Consider the following 21,577-nt stretch of genomic DNA (forward strand, 5'->3'; position numbering starts at 1 on the left):
TCTCTTATTTATTTCACAACCTTTCACAGATCGAATACCCTTATAATAAAGCCATTATAAAATAGGGAAATGACTTAGTCAGAAGAGTAATAGGATGTGGCTTTAAAGCTGTATCAATTCAATGCTTGGGTTAATTAACTGGGCTAATAATGAAAAGCTTAAAAGTAAGGAGAATTCCCTGTGAAATTATTAGATCAGAATTGCTTTGTCAGTGTAGCCCTGAAATTAAGTCTAACGAATTCTAGAAATATTTCTGAAATGCGTTCCAGACACTGAACACATTTACTGTAGTCCAATGCCAAGCTCTCATTTCTTTTCTCGGTAAATGCGACATAGTCAGGCCTAGTATGTAGGCCTCTGTAGTACAGACAGAACCTTTGTTCCATACATCGATGTTTCTTTCTAAAAGCTCTTTAACAAAACTTTCCATTCTCCCCGCCTTAATGTTTTCTTGTTCCTAATGTAAACTTTTTCAAATTCCTGATGTCTTTTAAGCCCACTAGGGAGAACATCAGACCCCCCCCCTCCCAATCCACCGCGACAGGACTGCCCATTAGGAGAAAGGAACAATAAAAGTTGTACAGCAGGCAGCTCGGCCTACAAGACTGGCAAATGCCTCGAGATCAGTTTGAATGTTAACCCGGTACTAGTCGGCAGAAGCTCAAGTTGTCGTGCGGGAAGGAAGGGGGGGGGGAGAGAATGTGAATATCTAAATACGACGCGTTATGCAAACAAACCACAAGCTAGGCTAGTTTCTTCTCGAATATACCAGTAACACAAACCAGCTCTAAAATTACAGGGTGAAAACAATCTGCTCCAGTATTAGGATTCAACACCTAAGGGAATCTATTAACGATCATTCTTCTCTTCCCCCAACCCCACTCCCCCCACAACTACACAATATGATTTCCCCTGTTTTTGGCCCCAAAAGTCAGGTCAGCATTAAGGCAACTGATAATTTAGCTTTTCTTTTTTGAAAAAAAGTGTAATCGTCTGGTTGGGAAGGATTTTTTTCCTTTGCTTCTCTCCTAAGTGTATTCAAGGGGGCAAGAAAAAATAAGTAAGAGAGGGGGCCCCCCGCGGGGGGGGAGATAGAGATTAGCTGAGGACCTGAAGAGAAACGAAGCACAGCGAAATGCAAATCGGATTCAGGATAAACATTAAAGCTGTCCTTTTGTATGCAACAGCCACAAAAAACCATAAAGCCAGTCTTTACTGGGGGGGGGGGCAGCGAGGAGAGCAAAGTAGGAAAAGGGGTTAGGATAGGCCCAAACCGCAGAAAGGAGGCCGGGTCAGTTTTCCGTACTGTTGGAAAAGGGGCCTATAAATTGGGTCTTCAAATTCACCCTTTTAATACATCAGAGCCAGCAGAAGAAAGACAGGAAAAGAAAGGAAGGGAAGGGCTGAATCACGATAAGCTTCACCCTACCGCTTGGCCATTTTAGCAGCTCCATTTCTGCCACCCTGGCTTCCCTTTCGTCACTTCTTTGCTTTGGAGAGGAGGGGGGGGGGCAGACACCTTGACCCTGGGAGTTTTCTCCACCTCGGTATAAAAAGCACCTTCTTTCTGGCCGATTACTTCCTCATACCTGCGTAAGGCCTCGACCCATGAGACAGCCAACTAGTCCTCTACCCTTCTTTCCTTCCCCTCCCCGGCCCAGGATACCCCTCGCCACAAGCCGCCTCTTGTCAGGCTCCGCAAAAACAGTCTCTTCCTCCCACCCATCCCCCACTTCGGCCCTCAGGAAAAAGCAGGCAAGGAAAAGAAGGGACCTTCCATTCCCACACACACACACACAAAGCGTCGCCGAGAAAAATAAGTCGCCGCCGCCCGTGTTGTCTTCTCCCCACTCCTCCCTCCTTCGCACAGTACCTAGTTTGTCCCGACGCGGCCTCCGCAAAAGCGCTCCGTGCCTCCCGGTAGCCCTGGCTCCTTTTCTGTCCTGCCCGGCGCCTCTTCCCTTCAATTATCAGCTGAAGCCGCAGCACCGATCAGTGCGCCGTCTGCCTCCGCTACCGTACCCCTCCAGCGGCGTAGGGGGAGGCCGGGGACTACTTCACCCCCAAAGGGGGCCGGGGGCCCCCCTCTCCCCCCCTCGCCAGCAGCGGGTGTTCTCCTCCTCCCTGCCTCAGCGCTCCCTGCCGCGGAGCCGGCAGCCCCCCTCCTTCTCTTAAAGATCGGCAGCAGTTCTATCCTTCCTGTCCCCCTCCGCTCGTCTCAGACGTTCCTTGGCTGGAAAAGAGGTATCCCTCCGCTGGGGTCGTCACCCCCGGGGTACGTGCAAGCGTTTTCCCCTCAGGGTCGGCGAGATCGCTCCCGTCGCTCCCCTCCGCTTTCCCCCCCAGTCAACGGTGGCGATACCGAGGCCCCTCTTTCCTTCCCGGGGGTGATAAAAAACCTCCGCGACTTCTATCCCTAAAAACTGGTCGTCTCCTTTAAGAGAGGGGGCTGGGCTTCCAGTGACCTTCCATTCGCCCGCCCCTTCCTGGTTGCCAGAGCGACTGGGAGTTGGCGTCCTAAAATGGCGTCTCTCCTGGAAGATACTTTGTTCGAGACGCGCGGACAAGCCCCGGCGCCTAGCAAAGACTTCTACCAAATTATCGTTACTAGGAAGGATGTGAGTATATTCTCTTCCCCCTCCCCCTCCCCCTCATTCTATCGGCCTTCAGAGTTTTGTCTGGAATTTCTCTTGGAGGGTGGTGGGTGACCAAGTATCGAGGGTGAAAGAATAGTGGACGGTGTCCCGACGAAAGGAAAGAAGGAGTGTCCATTACCCTTTATGTATGAGAATACGTTCCTTGCGGGCAAAATAAAAGAAGGAAAGCGAGGGGGGGAGGAGAGAGTCCTCATCTTTTTCCCGACAGTTCCTGATTCAGGGCTGGAATGTAAGTCGATTAATAAGGATGGACTACAGTGCTAATGCTAGCTCCGGCTAACCAAAAAAAAATGCCCAGGTGCAACTAACTATAAGATGATTTTCGCGGATGGGGCCCTCAACTTCTAATGCGGAGATAGGAATAGGCTACACTTCTAAACCGCAGTCGACCATTGTCTGAAATTCTGAAAGTGATAATAAGTGATAGTAAGTAATAACAATAGTGCCTACCGTTCCTGTCCTATTGTTCCCTTCATTATATCAAATTAATATAGTTGATGCATATTTTTTACTTATATATATATATATTTTCTTCAAGATATGTTGTTTTATCTATGACAATTGTGTATACTGTTGTGACAAAAAGAAATAAATAATAATAGCTGGAAAGCAACAATTTCCTTAAATTTGCCCTAATTTCTGATACTTATTTGCCTCAAATAACATATACAGATGTTCAATAGTTAAAGCTATAATAAACTTTTTTTCTAATTAAGCCCTTTGCAATTAGACTTATAAATAGAAGAGAGGCAGAAGCTGACTTGTATATCTTACTTTCTCATTTTCCTGTTTTGTTACATTCATCCCCTATTATACGTGAGTAAGGAAAATTGTTTGAAATTTTGAATATGCCTCTTCAAGAATAGCTAGCTAGAGAAAGGAAGCAGTAGGTATACAATTTTGAAAAATAAATACACTGTATAAATGCTTTAGCTTTTACACTTCTACAAAACTACATGAAAGCAAGATTCTTTGAAAGAGTGGAGTGTGTTATATTTTTTATTCCTAAATAAATATTTTTCAGTGCTAGTGTTTTAGAAACCATGTGCTAAACAAGTCGATGTTATGTCCTCCATCTGCTTTGGATTTTATTCCCATACCCAAACAGCCCAATTAGTAGCAAGGGACTATATCTGTTACAATCTAAAATATCTGAAATGCATAGAAAAGATCAGTATGTAGTAACTATTAGAACCTGAGCTGAATGTTTAAACAGATAAATTAGGTCAAGGATTCAGAAATCAGGTGATTAAGGTAAAATTGCCAGATTAAGCTACTGCACCTGGCACAATTGTAGTTCCTTACAGTTGCTTTTAAGTAAATATAAAAATGTGTTTTTCTGTAACTGAATTGTCACTTTAAAAGAACAGAATAAGATAAATTGCTTAAAAAGTAATTCATTCAACACTAGAACATACCTTAATGATTTCCTAATAGAAGACCTGCTCCCTCAAATTCTTCTTTCCTACCTCAATGAGGTGACAGTGTTTCTAGGAGAGGTGAGCAAAGAATGCCAGGTATGTACATCATGATTATATAATTCCAGCAAAGCTGTTTCACTCAATCAAATAGGTATGTTTATCGGCATCTACAACATAGCAAGATACTGGAGGCAGATGATTAGTGACATCATTTCATACCATGGAAGATATGCCAGTGGCAAACCATTCCTAAATATAACAGTGAATAGACAATATAAAAATATTGATAATATAGTAATGGTTGATGGCATCTTAGGTCTGATGGCACTCAATGTGTTATTAAGAAAGAGCTGAGTATCTTTTGGAATATTAATGAAGTTTACAAAATGTCTACATTAAAGCCTTTGAGATATCTAGTTGCTGAGGTTGCTATACAAAAAAGGAAAATGTGAAGCTGCAAAGACATATTACAATGGGAAAAAATATAAGATGAATCTACATGGGAGAAAGTTCATCTAATGAAGGACAAAATGAATTGACTATGCATTGAACTTTCTGGCATCATTGCATTGAAACTGACTGGAATTGGAAATTTTCAATCAAAAGATCATACTCTTTATTACTAAAAATATCAAAAACCAAGAAGAAGCAGGGTTTCTTTCATAACCAGGAAAGCTAAAACAAAGACTGTACTTAAAAACAATACAATCAGTGATTGAATAGTATCAATTATACTCCACAGGCAACCATTTATTATGATGCTTATCCGAGTTTATGCTCCAACTACTGATGCGGAAGAAGAGGGGGTTAATCTGAAGTTGACAAAATATGTAAGCAAGATGTGCTGCTTGTATTTGGAGACTGGAATACCAAAGTTGGGAATATTACAAGGAAAATGTAATTCATCTGTATGGTTTAAGAAATTGAAATGAAGCAGATCAATTTACCAATTTCTGCCAATCCAGTCACTTCTTTATTGCTTACACTATGTTCCAACAGCCATATCAATAACTATATACATGAATATCACCAGATGGTGATTGACTATATTATTAGCACAAGGAGGTGGAAGAGCTTAATTATAATAGCAAAGACCACGGCTGACTGGAATAGATCACAAACAACTCATCTGCAAATTCAAAGTCAAGCTAAAATGGGAGAAGAAAGCCAACCAGTTCCCTGATATGATTTTTAGTGCATACCCATCATTTTTCAGAAAAACATCAGAAGAGATTGGCCAAATTTTATTGAACCAATCTGTTCTCACTCCATAGTTTTGCTCTCTGGCTAGGTTTATAAATGACACCAATCAATGGTTTGTTTAATCATTGTTGGGTTGTCCTTAAATGCTGAATCTTATGGCGATTTAAGATTTCCAAATAAATCCAGTTAAGTATAGTATATATCATTTTAAAAAAATCTTTAAAAACTTTTTTCTAAGAAGGATCATCTTTTGAATGATCCAAAGCTATTATTCTAAATGTTTACTTTAGCTAACTTTTTAAACATTTCTATATCTTTTCCAAGAAATATTGTGGGGAAAAATCATTCAGCAATTACTTTAATAAGTGTATTTATGTAAATCAGAAAAAGGGAATATTCTTTATATAAGGAATAACGATTAAAAATCATTTCATATTTCTGTATGTGATACAGCTATTTACTTTTGTCAAAAACAGTCTTTCTGCCACTCTTTTTTTTAAATTAGTAACAATTATAGATGTAATTGTTCTAGTCTATTCCATAACAAGCCAAGTAACTCATCTTCCAGTTCCTCAAAACTGCTCTGTTTTGAAAGCATAGAAGAGGAAGTAAAGAGTAAAATTGCAATTCACCTTGCAGTCATTATTTACAGTTTCATGGAAAAATGCTTATTTCTTCTCTAAGAATCAGAGGCAATGTGTGTGTAGCCTGTATTTCATAACATGCTAAGATTTAGGTCTCTTAGTTCCTGTTGTGCCACGCAAAGTATTCACAGATTTTCTGTTTTTAAAAAAAACCTTTCCTGATATAAGTAATGACAGATGCAATTATATTCTTACTTCATTTCCTGGGGGAAAAACAGCAAAGAAGAAAACAAAAATCATTTGCAGGAATTGGAGGTTGCTGTGTTGTAACAAAGCAGTCCCATGTTTTTTAGTTTGGGAATATATTTGGATTATTAAGAAAATATATACTTTCTTATATGCTATATATATGTGTGTGTATCAACACAATAACAAGTAAGTTAAATTCAAACCTAAACAGATTCATTACAATGCCATCTTTTTGCCAATGCATAGTACAAGTTTCTTGTATCTGACATTTGTATCTGTATTTGAGTTAGGTTAAGATCAGATGGCTTGTTATTTGGCAGTAGAAGGTACAATTATAGTTACAAACAAAATTTTGTACATTACAGCATTTCTGCATTACAGCAGTTGTATATGTGCTGTAATATCTGATTCTCAATCCATACAATTGTGAGTGTTTGCATTTTTGATAGTACTATATACCAAGTACTATCAATTTCTATTATCCATGTCTTAAAAGTAATATTTTTTTAAAGGTCAATAAATGGATGAAAAAGAAATAACAAAATATTTTTCAAAAGTCTAACATATTTGTGATACATTTAATCATTACTAAATATATGGTTGTAATACTACACTTCAATAAGGGCTTTTTTATTTGAATACATCTTGTCAATAAACTGAATATAAAAGCAGAATCACATCTGGAGTTTTTTTTCTTCCTCTGCTTCTTAAGGACTTATTTACTAGGCAATCTTGATTGGTTCTTTATATAATGTTTGACTAATATTGATTAAAATATTGATGTAGCCAAATAGCACTATGAAAAACAGATATATATAATAAACAGAAATCCTGATTTGACAATATACTACTGAATGAAGAGGGTAAAACTGTATAACAGCAGACAATGCATATTACATCAATGCAGCATTCCACAGACCAATGAGATTAGCAGAACTGTATGATAGCACATGATCCATACATTATCTTGAACCTATTTCTATGGCATTTCTGTCCATCTTTAAGAAATACCCTTATTTCTGAAGTGTATCAGTATAATTATTTTATCTTGTGTTCTATAATAAAGTGCTTGATGTACCTTCTCTATCCATTCAGTAGCAAAGAAAGGTAAAATCTTTAGTAAGGAAGTATTATTAGTATTCTTTCACATTATTTCTTATATGGTGCTTTTCAAAATACAAGTAGTTTCTATGCAATTAATTCTTTGTATGGTGTTTTTAAGCTCAAATTTCCTAAACAGAATATGAAAAGCTACTTTTAATATTGAACTCCCCCAAAATATTTTATCAGCATTTGAAATCTGTTGGTCAAATTAAAATTAGACAATCCCAGGTCCACAATATGTATCCAATAGCTGTGGAATCTGGGCCTCTGAGATATTCATCCTGACATCATATGAAGCGTTCTCTTTTTTGGTGCAAGCACCTCAGTGGTGGGATTCAAATTTTTTTACTACCAGTTCTGTGGGCGTGGCGTGGCTTGGTAGTCGTGGCTTGGTAGGCATGGCAGGGGCAGGAAAAATCTCCATTCCCTCCCCACTCCAGGGGAAAGTTACTGCAAAATCCACATTTCTTCCCAATCAGCTGGGACTTGGGAGGCAGAGAATAAATGGTGGTATTTACCGGTTCTCCCAACTACTCAAAATTTCTGCTACCGGTTCTCCCGAACTGGTCAGAACCTGCTGAATACCACCTCTGAAGCACTTCCATAGCTAAATTAATCCTATATTTGTGTGACTGGGTTACAAATAACCCAATCATATTTTGGCTCAATGGAAATCCGTGGTTATTTTGTGGTTTATTGTATTATGTGAATTAGAAAATTGGATCATTAATAAACAAACCATTGGTAAATGTGATTTGCAAACATAGTTATTTCTGCAATAGTATCTAAGATTACTAGTAAAGAAGTTATGTGTTTTCCCAGAAGGAAGCCAGTTAGAGACTTTACATTACAATATATTTATTAATGTCCATCCTGAATTATTTTACATAAATATTAATGTTCTGAGTGTCCCACTTAATGTGCAGGTTCTGCTTTTTGCATGGATTTGCCTTGTTTTTGCAGTGAAGCTTATCAATACATGATACAATGGAACAAGAAATGTTCAGTAAACTTGCCATACAGCCTGATGCTGATTAGGACTGAGAGAAATGGCTGGTCCCAAATCATCTTTGCCTAATCTCAGCCTCCCCATTCCCAGTCCACCTCCTTAATCACTATACCAGCTATCTAAATAATTTCTCTAAATACTTGTCACTATTCTCCATTCATAGGTGATTTTCAGGTGGTGGAAAATTTCTCTTCGGAGTGAATTCCGTGAAGCAAGGCCTGGAGAACTCAAAGAATCTCATGAAGATTTCTTGGATGATCCCTCCCTCCAAAGTAGAATACTATGAATTTAGTCATAGCTCGATGAGTGTACTAGTCTGAAGAAAATGCATATCTGAAGAAAATGTGATAAGTCCTATCTTTAACAATTATATATAAACTAGACTTTCCAGTAATAGAACACTTTTATTTTTATGACAAATGTGAAGGCATAATATGGTGCTAATAATTTGATGTCTTTTTAAAAAGAACACTTTTTAAAAAGTGTTAAAATTTGGGATTAAATATCCGTTATTTGTGGCATAGAAAATAATCTATGGATTCCCTTTCAGCCATTTACAACATTATTCTTATTCAGCCATTTACAACATTATATGAAAATGCAGTAATATTCACTAACATGTGGAAGAACAAATCTACTTTTGAAGGGTCTCAGTGTTCTTTAAAATTCTTATTGACTGATGGTGACAGTTCCCTTATGTCATTCTCTTTAAAAAGCTTAATTAAAAAATAATATATCCTTGCAATGGTGGTAGAATTTGTAGTTTACTACAGTATAGGGCTTTAAATTTGATTTTAAAAAGTTGCTTTAGTGTGTGCTGTGTGCAAACACCTATCTGCAACTTTTTGAAACAATCCCATCTTTTCCAAGAATTGCAATCCCAAGAAAAATCTCATCTGTTTGAGTTGCAATCTTCATATCCACATACTCCAAAGCCATTTTTGGGATGAAAGCTGAAGTGCTGCATATTCCTCCTAATCTATCCTCCTCCAAAATATGAATTTGTATTCCCTAAAATACACTTGAAATGTGTTACATCTCATTTACTACAGTTGGTAAAAATTTGCATAAAATTTAGATGAATCAGAGGTGTTTTGGAAAATTAGATCTATTATTCAGGAAGCTTGGTGAATTTTCCCCAATCATGAACTAAATAATAGAAGAAAAATATTATTTGTTTGTTTATTATTACTTTAGCAGTCCGTTTCAACAAGTGAACTGGCTTAAACTCTAACCACAACCTGGACATTACTGTATACAGTAAGCAAGCAACAAAATAAACAAGTGCATAAATAATTACAATATAATAATATGAATTTATGTAATATTATTACAGTGTATATTTCATCCCTATGCTTTCAAAAAGTAATATTTCAATTCACATTATATGCAGCAACTTAGACTTCAATATTCTGTTTTAAACAACATTATATGAGAAATATATAAACGATATTAGTTATTTTCTTGATTTTGGACAAAGTTAAGTCTCTTTTGGTCATACCTCAGTCACACTCCAATTTTCATAATATCAATGTGGATTTCAAAATAAAAAGGGATTTGTCATTTTACCCAATGAGCTACTTTATATAGCAGGGGTCTCCAAACTTGGCAACTTTAAGACTTGAGGACTTCAACTCCCAGCTGCGAGTTGAAGTCCTCAAGTCTTAAAGTTGGCAAGTTTGGAGACCCCTGGTATATAGTGAAAAGTCAGCTTTTCAAGCTTAGGCAACAATATTGGTAATTCTGCAGACCTTATATGTAGACAAAAATGTAGTGACAGAATTCAGTGAACAGCCTCAAGGCCTTTATTATTTTTTTTCCAAGAAGGCAGACACTATGTAACTACAATTGGATTAAAGTAAAAGAAGATGGAGAGAGATTCTGAAGGGCTAATTCCAAAAAGATGCTAGTAGGCAAATACAACATTAGTCATTTTTAAGCAATCCTTGCTTGGTTCCATTGTAATGTCGGGAGGCATTCACAAACATACAGTCATAAAAAATTGTTTCAATCTTAAGAAAAGATAAAGTAAAATTAAATTTGTCAAACCATTGTATGTCAGTCATCGTGTGAGGTATTGCTTATAGCAAAATGCTTATGGAATAAACATTTTAAATAGTGGAGAACTGATAATAAAATGAACATCAGCCATGAAAAAAAAATCAAATGTAATACTAATAATGCAGTTTTCCAATTTATGCAGAGTATTGCCATGCTATTTAAAATAAAATCTGTCATAAATATTATTTTATTGTGCATATTGTAATCAATACTACTTAAACATTTGCAATATGTGTATATTATTTTGAGTAATCTGTAAGTAAATTACATTTATCAAATCAGTGCTGAACAGTTTAAGTTACAGAGCCCCATATGACCACAACTGCTAAAATTATCAACATATTTTCTTATTTGAACAAAAAACAAGAATAAAAAACAAAAAATAAGCTCTACTGTAATTTTAACAGTTTTAAAAATAATGGAACTTTCTGTTCCATTCAAAGCAATAGAAAAAACCCTTTTACTCCATGATACTAAGATCAGCCTCCAGGAGGTGCCATATTAAGCCTTCTTTTACAGCCAGTTATCATTCATTATCTTTCATCCTGTGACCGTCATTTTCATTATTCTCACCATCCTGCAATTTCAGGATTTGCATTTGCTTTTTCTGGCAGGCCAATGGAAGCATTATCTCTGTATGCAGACACATAAAAAGCAGCCAAGGATGGACTCTGGGTCAAATATTTCAAGAGAAAAGGCTGTTCTAACGCTTTAAGACAAACGTTTCATTTGTGCAATGCATATTATAATATGTCCTTTTCAAATGTTTTATACATCCCTAGTAGAGAACAGTAAAGAAGAATCACTATTGTTACATGGTGGCTTTCTCCATCTTGTGAGAATTATGGAATTAATCATCCCAACTCATTTCAGGATGAGGTTGAAGAAGTCTGTTATAACACTGAATATCTCAAACGAGTTCAACAACTCAAGGATCAGTAGGCTTTCAACAATGGTTCCATAAGTACTGTCTAAATTATAAACAATAAACCTGTTTAATATCTGTTAGTCCTATTTAAATTTCTCTGACTTAATTGTATTTTCTAAAATTGCAGTTCAAATAGCCATTGTGTTTGGAGCAAGCACTCTGGAGCATATCTTCAATCTGTGCAGAGGTGATTTTGATTTCCTGGTGCGACTGCCAGATACATTGCTTCTGTACATCATGTCTTATTTGGATCTTGAAGACATTGCAAGGCTTTCCCAAGTATCACACAGATTGGAAACGGTAAAAATGAACTTGAAATGTGTGAGCTTTTAGTTCTACTTCTGCATAAATACCACATTTCTAAAGATTTATGGTACTTTGATTTCTCTATTAAAGTCTTGCAGTAATACCTCAAATTGCTAAGCTAATTGTAGAAGGCTGTCCTCTGTAAAATGTGTATAGTATCAATATTCTTTTCCCTTTTTTTTTTTTTGAATAGCTAATATTTATATTTGCATAAGCATAAGGGACTTAATGTGAGTAGCTATACTATTCAAAATCCATCCAATAAACCGACTTCATGTTTGGTTAGTATTTTGATAAGACACCAACAGAACTGCCAGGGTTGTAGACTAGATTGAGAAGTTGAAAAGCATCCTGGAAGAGGAAATGGCAGTGCCCTTTTATAGGAAGGCACTAGGATGTTGAGCTTGTTGATTGAAAGGTCGGCAGCTCAGCGGTTCGAATCCCTAGTGCTGCTGTGTAACGGGGTGAGCTCCTATTACTTGTCCCAGCTTCTGCCAACCTAGCAGTTTCGAAAGCACGTAAAAATGCAAGTAGAAAAAATAGGGATCACCTTTGGTAAGAAGGTAACAGCGTTCTGTGCGCCTTTGGTGTTGAGTCATGCCGGCCACATGACCATGGAGACGTCTTTGGACAGTGCTGGCTCTTCGGCTTTGAAATGGAGATGAGCACCGCCCCCTAGAGTCGGCAACAACTAGCATGTATATGCGAGGGGAACCTTTACCTTTACCTTTAGAAGTCAACTGCTATTCAAGGGGACTGTACTTTTAAAATTGGATTGCATAGCTCACTGCTTTTTTCCCGATATTATATATAACCATTTGGTTTGACAAATGTAACTTTGTTACACCGTCATAAGATATTATTATTAATAATATATTGTACATCTGCATTTCATCTGGCAAGTTAACCAGGGATGATTTGCATCCCTCGTTATTATAACAAAGTGCTTTGCAATTTCTATTGTCTCCAAATTTTAAAATTATTAAAATGCCAGTAGAGGGAGCTTAAACCAAATACAAATGGAAAGTAATGGAGTTCCATTTTTAACAGAGTTTAATTTTGATTATAAGTATGGTTTATTACTTTTTTTAAAAAAAATTCTAAGAAATTCGAATATTGACAAGGTTTAAGAAAAAAGGTTTTACAAGTAATGCTTCATTTATCTATCAAACACCACTAAGTCTTAAAGTTTAGCCCTAGGTAAACAGATATAGGACTTATATAAATTTTTCAGATCTTATTTTTTATCATTATTTGATATACATAAGTGATTAGAGATCAGATATGTAGTATCAGAGTGTTGCAACTCCTTTATGTGACATAAAGAGTAATTTGATAATTTTCTTTTTTAAAACAGGTTATCTAAGGTTCGTATAAAAAGGCAAATCAAAGTTATCTAATCTATGATACAAACAATCACAGTTAAACTTGCCATTCTGCTTTTATTTTCTGCATAAAAATATATGCTTATGCTTGATGATCCAATTAAAGTAGAAAAATTTACGTTCAAGTAAATTGTTGGATGTTTTATATTGTAATTTCTGGTAGCATATATAGTTTCTCAATAGTTGGCTCAGTCCGCCAAACTCCAAATTCAACTAAGGAATTTTTGAACATTTTTGAATCTCCATTGTTCATGACTATTGCTCATACTCCATGGGATAGAAATCTAATAATATATTAAAGGCCACAGATTTATGTTCTTGTCTAATTCCTGTTTTTTCTCTATAAGAGCAGCCCAGGTCAACCAGTTGTTAGAGTTTTTATTATTTTTATTACCATAAAATCTTGAAATCAGGAAGAGTTTGGAAATTTTTTTTATTTCAAGGTTGCTGGCACACACTTGCAAAGCTGAAATATTTACTACAGTTAAAACAGATAACAGCAAACAGGAATGTAACTCAAATGCCTAGTAAAATGCATTTGCCTGAAAAAAGCTGGTACAGTCCAAGATGTAACAGCATCATCCAAATATGTTTTAAGAGTCAGAGAAAGCCAAATGAGGTAGTCAACCAAAGGGACAAAAGCAAGAGAGTTAGAAAGCCAAATTGTTATCTCCAGCAAAAATCTACAATGAAAGAAACTACCTACATCTGTCTGCTAACAGTTGGCTGCAACCACTCATCCTCCCACCCTTTGTTTAGTAAGGAGTCTCATTGAGGAGAATTGCTCTGCTTGCCTCTGTAGATATCTAAACCTAGAGCTTGGGTCTGTGACTTGTCATCAGACTGTTTTACTGGGAGAGGAGAATCCTGTGGTTGATCAGCCTCACATGAATCCTGACTTATTGGGTCCTGAGGCTAACAATCCTGAAGCACAGGCCCAGCTGGAGCAACATCACCAGATTCAAAATGGATGGTTGTAATAAGTAACTGAAATAAAGGATGTTTCCTAAGTAGTATTTGAATTATTTTTAAAATGTAGAATTGATACTCAAGGTGATACTATAAATTATGGATATAAACATTATTATGCAGTTGTCTCTTTCATTTGTAGAAAAACTTGCAAATACTGGAGCTCAAATAGCCCAGTGGAATCAGATCCTAATATTTATTTGCTTTTAATAAAATACATTTATTTTTATCTGCTCATACTTTTTGTTTTACAAATAGATATGCAACTCTGACAAACTATGGGAAATGATTGTGCAAGATTTATTGGGCACCATCACTCCAGAAATGAAGTCCCTGGCACAAGAAATTGGATGGAAGCAATTCTTCTTCACTAACAAGCTTCAACTGCAATTAAAACTCCGAAGAAGGAGAAATAAGTCAGCGGGTTCTTCTGGAAGTCAGCCTGATTAGATGAGTATTTTTCCTAATTAAACATTTTGAAAAGTGTGGATTTATATATATATATATATATATATATATATAGTGTAAGCTGAACATCTTGTTTAGCTTTTTAGAAAAAAAATCTGGTCACAAGATTTGAATAAAGATAAAGGTTGCCTTTAAATAGGCTATTAGAGATGCCTGATAAAATCTTTGTTATATTATTCCATACATTTTCATTTAATTTTTCATTTAAATTGCATTTTGTTCTCTATTTGTTTTCAGTAAATTTATTTAAATAGTTCACATTTTATGTCTTTTGGTGTTTGTTTTTTTGCTTTATTCGGATTTTATTTGATGTCCAGCAGATGGCAGCCACCTTTTATTTTGTATCACTGTTATCAGCTGTGATTACTAATATGTATGTACAGTATGGATACATAGAGAAAGCCACTGTTGTTCTTTTCATACAATACCTGAAATGACACAATGGGTATAGCATTCTAAGAAAATAAAATGAGAACTTCCAGGAAATGGCAAATATAATCAGCTGCTATTATCAAAGAAAGTTAAGCATCCCCCGCTTTCCAAATTAATGTCAAATAGTAAGACTGGGATAATGAAAATTCATTAATTCTTGGTTTCATTTGCTATAAAGTTGTTACGTACTTTTCTTTTAATCAAATTACTAATATTTCTCTCCCACAATTTCATTGACAGAGCAAACATTTCTTTATCAGGCTTTAGTTCTAAAGTTCTCAGAAAGATCTATCCCTAAAAAAAATTAGGGGGAGGAGTCTTACATCCTATGCTTACAAAATAATTTTTCCTGATGAGTATTTCTACAAAACCTTAGTAGCATTAAATTTACCAAGAAATGTATTTGCCAGGCAAGTGTGTTAATTTCCTGCCATATGACAGTCATTACAAATTTCCAGCATACTGAATCCCTTGTTCTTTCATAAATGTATTAAAATGTGTAATGTTTTTTCTGTAGTGTTAAAATGCTGATTCATTCTGAGTAGCTCAAGAATAAGAATATTCTATAATAGTTTTGTTTGATACATTAATTTAAAATGGCTAAGAGGACCAGATCCACAACAAAATAACCTTTTCTTCTTGAGAATGCTGCTATGTTATTTACCACAGACTGAATGATAAAGCAATGTTGTTCATAAGGACCCTGATTATTTGCATTATAAAGGGTCTTTTTGTTACCTAACATAATTTTCTAGAAAATGTTTATAAAGATGGAGCCATTAATCTTATAATAGGAAAATAGTTTTTCTACTTTGAAGAAATAAAAATACAGCTAAATGATCTGAAACAATGCAAACATGACTATTTTCTACCTTAACAACTTCAAAAAACATTATACCTAATTTTTTCCTATTGATGTACATGCTTGGTGTTGTAGTTTTAAAATAATTATAGTTTCAAGACTTGAATTATTTATACAGAAACAAATGTGTGTGGATTTCCTTCAGTAACTTTTTGTTTTCTATTCCATTAATTATATGTGCCAATATTTTAGTTAGCGTATTTGCTACTGATATGCCTGTCCTTAATAAAATATCCCATTTGGAAGTTTCTAAGTACTTGACTTTATGTATGGAAGAAAAATAATTCACCTTTTTATTATAAATATCTAGATAAAATCCTTATAGGCAAAATTAAATAATACTGTGAAATATAGTTTAATGTTCAGTTTAATTTTATAAAAATGTACAGAATAACAGAGTTGGAAGCAGTGGTAGTATTCATTTACCTTCCCTACCGGTTCGCAAATGTGAGCGCGAGCAGCTTGGTCTAGTGGTTAAGGCAACAGGGTAAAAAGCAAGAAATGTGAGTTCGAATCCTGCCTTAGGCATAAAAGCCAACTGGGTGACCCTGGGCCTCTTTCTCACCTCACAGGATTGTTGTGGGGAAAATAGGAGGAAGAAGGTGTGTTGGATATACTTGCCGTTGATGCATTTAAAAAAAAATAATAGATGTGGGCTACAAATAAAGATGAATAAATTAATAGAGGGGGAATCTTTAAGCATTATTCTTCAGGATAGTCTATACACTCTTAAAATGATTCAAATATTTAATTCAAATAATTTGCAGGGCTTGGTGCTATAAAATGTGGTGAAAAATAGATCCGAGTCCCTGTTCTGAGGAAATATAGTAGCCCAAATTATCCAAAGCAAATAGATTTGATCAGATTTGAACACTCTTAAGTGTTCCCCTTCTCATTCTTGGTATCAGTGAAGTTGCTTTAGGAAGAATGATTTTTTTTTCCAGGCATAGATGGTGGTGAGACAGAGGTTATAGAGTACATACTGATAACATTCTGGGTTGTAAACAAAGTATTTGCCTGCTTATTCTATGAGCTAAAAATAGAAGAGATATGAAAGTTACAGTGTGGAGGGGGAAAGACATCTGACTTGGCTTTTGAGTTCATCCTTAAGAAATTTGTAATTGTCCCAGATTCTTGTGATCAATCTTGGCTCTTACTCTATTTTATTTATTCCAGAAAGGCCTCCTTTATGGCAAAAACTTTTCATTAAAAATTAGTAATTCTTCTCAGCTGGCAAAAGTTATCCAGACAAAAATATTTAAAGAAACAGGTTGCCCACAGCATAGACTGTAAAACCATTGCTTCCGGAGTAAAAACTGAGGCATCCTTTTTAATAACTAAGGGAGGGAGAGATTTGGGTGGCAGAAGTGGGTTGGGAGGAAGGCTTGCTGAGTGCCAGGATCTCAGTTAAAAGTTCATCAACTCTATGAGTGGCATAGCTAAAATGGTAAAATTTGGAATAAACTTACAAAAGAAGTTAGCAAGCCCAGAAAACACTGGAAGTTTAAAAAAGTAAAGACAGTGGTCCTGAGATAGGAGAGCCTTCATGAGAGGATTCATTTGCATACCTTTTCAGGAAATACCATATCTAAAGTAAGCCAATTTTTTTTCAAGTAAGCACTCAAGTTGTGTTAGCAGTAATTTTGAAGTCTGTGTGCAAAACACTCATCTAATTTTTCAGAATAAATTAACAGGTTAAATATAGGTATTTGTCCAAAAGGAAGAGAGTGATTCATAAGTCGCGTGAAGACTGCAGGAAAATTGGCCAAATGGAGTTCCATTACAATATACTGAAACTTGTAATTGGCATCAAATATTGTTAAATGTTTATGCCCGGCCTCTTTCATATGTTAGGATATAAAGTCTCCTAAATAAAATTTGGTTAAAAATGTATGTTTTGTCCATCTTTTTTAAAAGTCCAAAAATAAGTAAAAGAAGGTAACAGTTCCAGATCCAAAACTATGAACCACATGAAGAGATATTTCTTTTTTTCATTAAAACAAAAAAGACAGAGCTCCTGGTGAACAAAATCCATTTAATTGCTTATTTTACAATATTTCTAAATCACTCTTATGGTTTACATTCAAGATAGCGAAAAAGAAAACAGGATAAAACAAATAATAATAAAAAGTAATGATAGCCATGCATTCCGTTTACAATTTGTCACCAATAAATTCATTTAGGCACACCAATTGAGTTCCAGATATTTTGCTCAGTTCTTAGTTCTAATAACAATTATAGTTTTAAGAAAACCACTGAGTGAGTAAATTCTGTTTTTTTTTTCCCACTTCACAGAACGTTTGTGTGGTCAACATATCAGGTAGTTAAAAATAACTTGAATGGAGTCTAACTGATGGAGTGATTCAGATCTTGAAATCCATGAATCTAACATAACTGAAAATCAAACATAATGCTTTCTTGGTCCCAATGAATGCACACATTATGAATCTGAAGTGAAGCCATTGCCAAGACAATAGAAAAATGCATCAGGTTGTCAAATTAAGATAAATAAGTTCTTGATAATGATAGAAAGACTCTGTGCACTCAGAAACTGAGCCAGACATTAAGAGCTTGTCACTGATATTTCCATCCACATTCAGAATTTATTATGCTGAGAAGGCAAGGCATAGTAGTGTGTGATTGCAGAGATGATAAAATTGCCCATAGTACTAGAATATATTGGAGAACATAGTTATATTGCATAAGGAACTTAAGTCTTAAGAGTGACACAAAGGACCATTCATCATACCCATCATTCCAAAGGTGCTTTTCAAAAAGCAATTGGATTTTCTTGATTTTTTTCCCTTGGAAACATTTCACTTCTCATCCAAGAAGCTTCTTTAGTTTGAAGAAGAGAGAAACTGAATAAATTTCTTGGGTGAGAAGCAAAACATCTTTAAGGGGGAAAAAACCCAAGAAAGTCTAGGTACTATAAAAAACACCTTTGGGACAATCATGATCCGGATGATTAAGAATCTCCATAGAAACAAAGGGCCAAATGTTGATATTTATGGTCAAAAGCATGGACCCTTCATAATTTTTTAGAAATCCTCAGTTCTGACAAACTTGTTTTAACCAGCCCAAATCTGAAGTATGTACAGAATCTGTTTGCAAAGTATCTCTCTTCTCCATAATTATAGAACTTAGTTGTTACACCAGGAAGAAGAGATCAAGCAAGATGTTCCTGAGCAAAATGGCTCAATTCTTAACAATACAAGCATCTTTTGCATGCCAGTATTGTTTTTCTTTTACAGAAAGATTCTTCCTGCTAGCTCCCAACTGCCATTAGAATATTGTGATGAGCAAGAAAAGAAAACATGACAAGAGAAAGGTGAGATTTTCCTTTTTCACAGAAGCATTGCCATGATTCTTTGAGTTTTCTGTTTTCAAATTTAGCATTAGTTTAATATAGACAGGATCCCTGAGATTCCCTGCCCAGTGAACTCATCCTATAACTCATCAGCTAAGCCCTCTTTAAACGGGTGGTTTAATACCTTTACATTCCAGTCCAAATCTTGACCTAATATTTGAAAGTCTTCCATATATGCACTCATCAAGCATTTAACTTGTCACAGGCAGTTGATTTTATGGTTGGCTGTCATCAGTTTAGCAGAATTATCAAAAACACTCTTCAAACACATTACAAAATTATCATCATTAACCATATCTAGGCTATTTTGAATCAGAAGGGATAGGAAGTTTTATACAGCCATCCATTATTCAATATTATTATAAATCTTATGAAGAACTGATCTGTAGTAATTTCTCCACAGGTTTTTTAAAAGTGTACTTCACACTGAGCATGAAAGATATTTTTTGCCCACATTCCCATCATATTTGCCAGGCAAAATGAGGGAACAGCGGAGAACTGTAATTGTAGCAGCTATTATTGCAACAACAGTTCCTAAGGCAATTGGAAATTGCACTAGGATTACTGGTGGGTTGCACTATGGTAAATTCTGGTCCATTAACAGCTGGTTCATTGAATGGACTGATCTTTCTAGGTTGCCATTTGATACTGATATTGGAGCAAAGCATTAAAATTTAACCCATGGTAAACAGGAGAGCAAAAGGGGATAAATAACCATGGTCTTGGCCTAGAAAATCCGAACTGGTCATTCTTTCAGTGGATCAGAAATAAGGAGAAGTATCAGGTATATCTGCTTTGGCCACTTGCAATAACCTTTGCAGTCTCAAAGGAATCTGTACTTGATATCTTATTATAGCAGCAAGCAATTGCAGAAAGATGAAAATTCATTCTATCAAACTAGGAACCTGACACTATTTCTTTCTTTCTCCTACTTATTATTTTTTTGGGGGGTGGGGTGGGGGTTAACAAAGGATTATTTGCAGACTTTTTCTCATACTGGCCCTTTAATGGCAAATGATCACTCCATACCCAAGCTCATTGTTTCCTGCTTTTTACCTCCAACTTCATAAAAATTAATGTTCAGTTATTGATTGACATGCACCTTAGTATAAGGGTTGATATGTCAGTTTTGTTTAACACTGTTAGCTCCATCAGATATATAATTTGATACTTCCTTCAGAAATGCAAGATTTCTTCCATAAAAACATGAATTGAATGGTTCTAAACACTTCCATTTTCTATTTTTTTTCCTGATGGTGGCTTTTCCTTGTCTATATAAGGCTGAATGAGCAAAGTAAGTATTCCCACCATATAAAGGAAGCCACATATGTAGAAAGAAAAGTCATATTTTTGTGTGAGATCATAAATCCATCCTAGAAAATAAAAAGAATGCAGTCAATAGGGTACCATTAACAATAATCAAGAACATAGAGCATAAACCATTACTTTTCCTATTAATACAATATTATTCATTGACATAATTCTATGTCTCCTTTTTTTTCATCTGTAATGAGATTGTCATACATTACATTAATTTTGCCATTCTCTCAAATCAGTCTTTTCTCCTTTATTGTCTTAAACCTGCAACAGTAGTGGGATGCTAGTCTGTTTCTTCAAATTTATATTTTAAATACACTTTTTCTATAAAACGTTTGAAACATCTACTTAGATCAAGAGGTCGGCAACTTTGCTGTGATTAGTAGACTTATTTATTGCCTCCATGGGTTTCAGGAGCCATGACATTGACCCATCCAGTTCCCATTCTTTCAAGGGTGATTGCGGTAAGGGATTCACCTGGGGTTTATTTTTATTTGCACAAAAGTAAACCAAATTATGCCACCCAAAAGTGCTGTTTGCCAATAAATGTTTTGCAAAAAATGGGTCAAGGAGGCATATTTTGCACAGAGGTGTGCAAATCTAGGTTTAAATCCTACTTTTCACTAAACATGTGCATGTGATTAAAATATATGTATTCCTGTTTGCTTCTCTTTTCAGTTTCTTTACTTTTCTCTGCTCCTTTGTATTTATTAAAATTGCAGAATCCTGATTGGAAGAAACCATTTCAGCCATGCATTTCAAACTCCTGCTCTATAGCAGCATCCACATTAAAGTATTCCGATAGATATCCAGCCTCAACATGAATTTATCCAATAAGTCCACTATCCCTCAAGATAGTAGAGTCTATTGTTAAAATGCTCTTAGTATTAGAATTCCCTTCTCCCAAAAAATTCAATAAGAATCTGACTTCCTGAAAGTCCATTACTGTCATTCCTGCATTCTGAGATAACTATATCATACTAATTATTATAAATAAAAACAATAACAATGATGTAGAAGTACTACAAGTTAATAAATAAATATTTCTATAAAGGACATGGCTAAAACCTGTCTCTTCTTGGTTTATTTTGCTGGTGTTTTGTAGAAAATGAACAATATCTGTTGATTTTCAACCGTTAGTATCAAGGCTGTGCAAAACATTCAAATGAGATTTTTATAATTGGCAGGCATGCTAACAAAGCAGTTGCTATGTCTTTTCTTCCTAAAGAAGCAAAGTAATTGAGCATGTAAA

At 35.4% G+C, this 21,577-nt stretch overlaps 4 protein-coding genes across 13 annotated transcripts in view; 2 read left to right on the forward strand and 2 right to left on the reverse strand.

Moving 5' to 3' along the window:
• TRIP12 (thyroid hormone receptor interactor 12) overlaps positions 1-2,130 on the reverse strand; it is a 93,083-nt gene extending 90,953 nt beyond the window's left edge. For 3 of the 4 annotated variants that reach the window (XM_058188883.1, XM_058188882.1, XM_058188880.1), the window contains exon 1: positions 1,874-2,130. The gene's annotated coding sequence lies outside the window, so the exon portion shown is untranslated. Of the gene's footprint in view, positions 1-1,429; positions 1,453-1,873 lie in introns of those variants that run through there. The other variant, XM_058188881.1, reaches the window with a different exon arrangement.
• Positions 2,131-2,475: 345 nt separating this feature from the next.
• Positions 2,476-17,544, forward strand: FBXO36 (F-box protein 36). 3 transcript variants are annotated; one of them, XM_058188892.1, is made up of 6 exons: positions 2,511-2,618; positions 4,095-4,174; positions 4,821-4,908; positions 8,391-8,499; positions 11,344-11,516; positions 14,135-17,544. In XM_058188892.1, the coding sequence occupies exons 3-6, from the start codon at positions 4,834-4,836 to the stop codon at positions 14,324-14,326; spliced, it is 549 nt and encodes a 182-aa protein (XP_058044875.1). In that variant the 5' UTR covers positions 2,511-2,618; positions 4,095-4,174; positions 4,821-4,833; the 3' UTR covers positions 14,327-17,544. The 3 variants fall into 3 exon arrangements, with proteins under 3 accessions (XP_058044873.1, XP_058044874.1, XP_058044875.1); XM_058188891.1 differs by lacking the exon at positions 4,095-4,174 and having other exon boundaries at positions 2,499-2,618; XM_058188890.1 differs by lacking the exons at positions 4,095-4,174; positions 4,821-4,908 and having other exon boundaries at positions 2,476-2,618.
• Positions 17,545-17,653: 109 nt separating this feature from the next.
• Positions 17,654-21,577, reverse strand: part of SLC16A14 (solute carrier family 16 member 14) — a 35,020-nt gene continuing 31,096 nt past the window's right edge. For all 4 annotated transcript variants that reach the window (XM_058188885.1, XM_058188884.1, XM_058188886.1 and 1 more), the window contains one exon: positions 17,654-20,381. In XM_058188885.1, the coding sequence (XP_058044868.1) occupies positions 20,230-20,381 (152 nt within the window). In that variant the 3' untranslated portion in view covers positions 17,654-20,229. The remainder of the gene's footprint in view (positions 20,382-21,577) is intronic.
• Positions 18,831-21,577, forward strand: part of LOC131201188 (uncharacterized) — a 49,973-nt gene continuing 47,226 nt past the window's right edge. Inside the window, exon 1 of one of the 2 annotated variants that reach the window (XR_009155794.1) lies at positions 18,831-18,969. The gene's annotated coding sequence lies outside the window, so the exon portion shown is untranslated. The remainder of the gene's footprint in view (positions 18,970-21,577) is intronic. The other variant, XM_058188888.1, reaches the window with a different exon arrangement.

This window comes from Ahaetulla prasina, chromosome 6, assembly GCF_028640845.1.
Source record: "Ahaetulla prasina isolate Xishuangbanna chromosome 6, ASM2864084v1, whole genome shotgun sequence".
Taxonomy (NCBI): Eukaryota; Metazoa; Chordata; class Lepidosauria; order Squamata; family Colubridae; genus Ahaetulla; species Ahaetulla prasina.

Bases quoted from the DNA above. Each gene is read 5' to 3' on its own strand.
- FBXO36 (XM_058188890.1), top strand. From the start codon at position 2,523: ATGGCGTCTCTCCTGGAAGATACTTTGTTCGAGACGCGCGGACAAGCC. The intron at 2,619-8,390 runs GTGAGTATATTC...CTCCATTCATAG, and splicing joins TTATCGTTACTAGGAAGGAT to GTGATTTTCAGGTGGTGGAA. The intron at 11,517-14,134 runs GTAAAAATGAAC...TTTTACAAATAG, and splicing joins TATCACACAGATTGGAAACG to ATATGCAACTCTGACAAACT.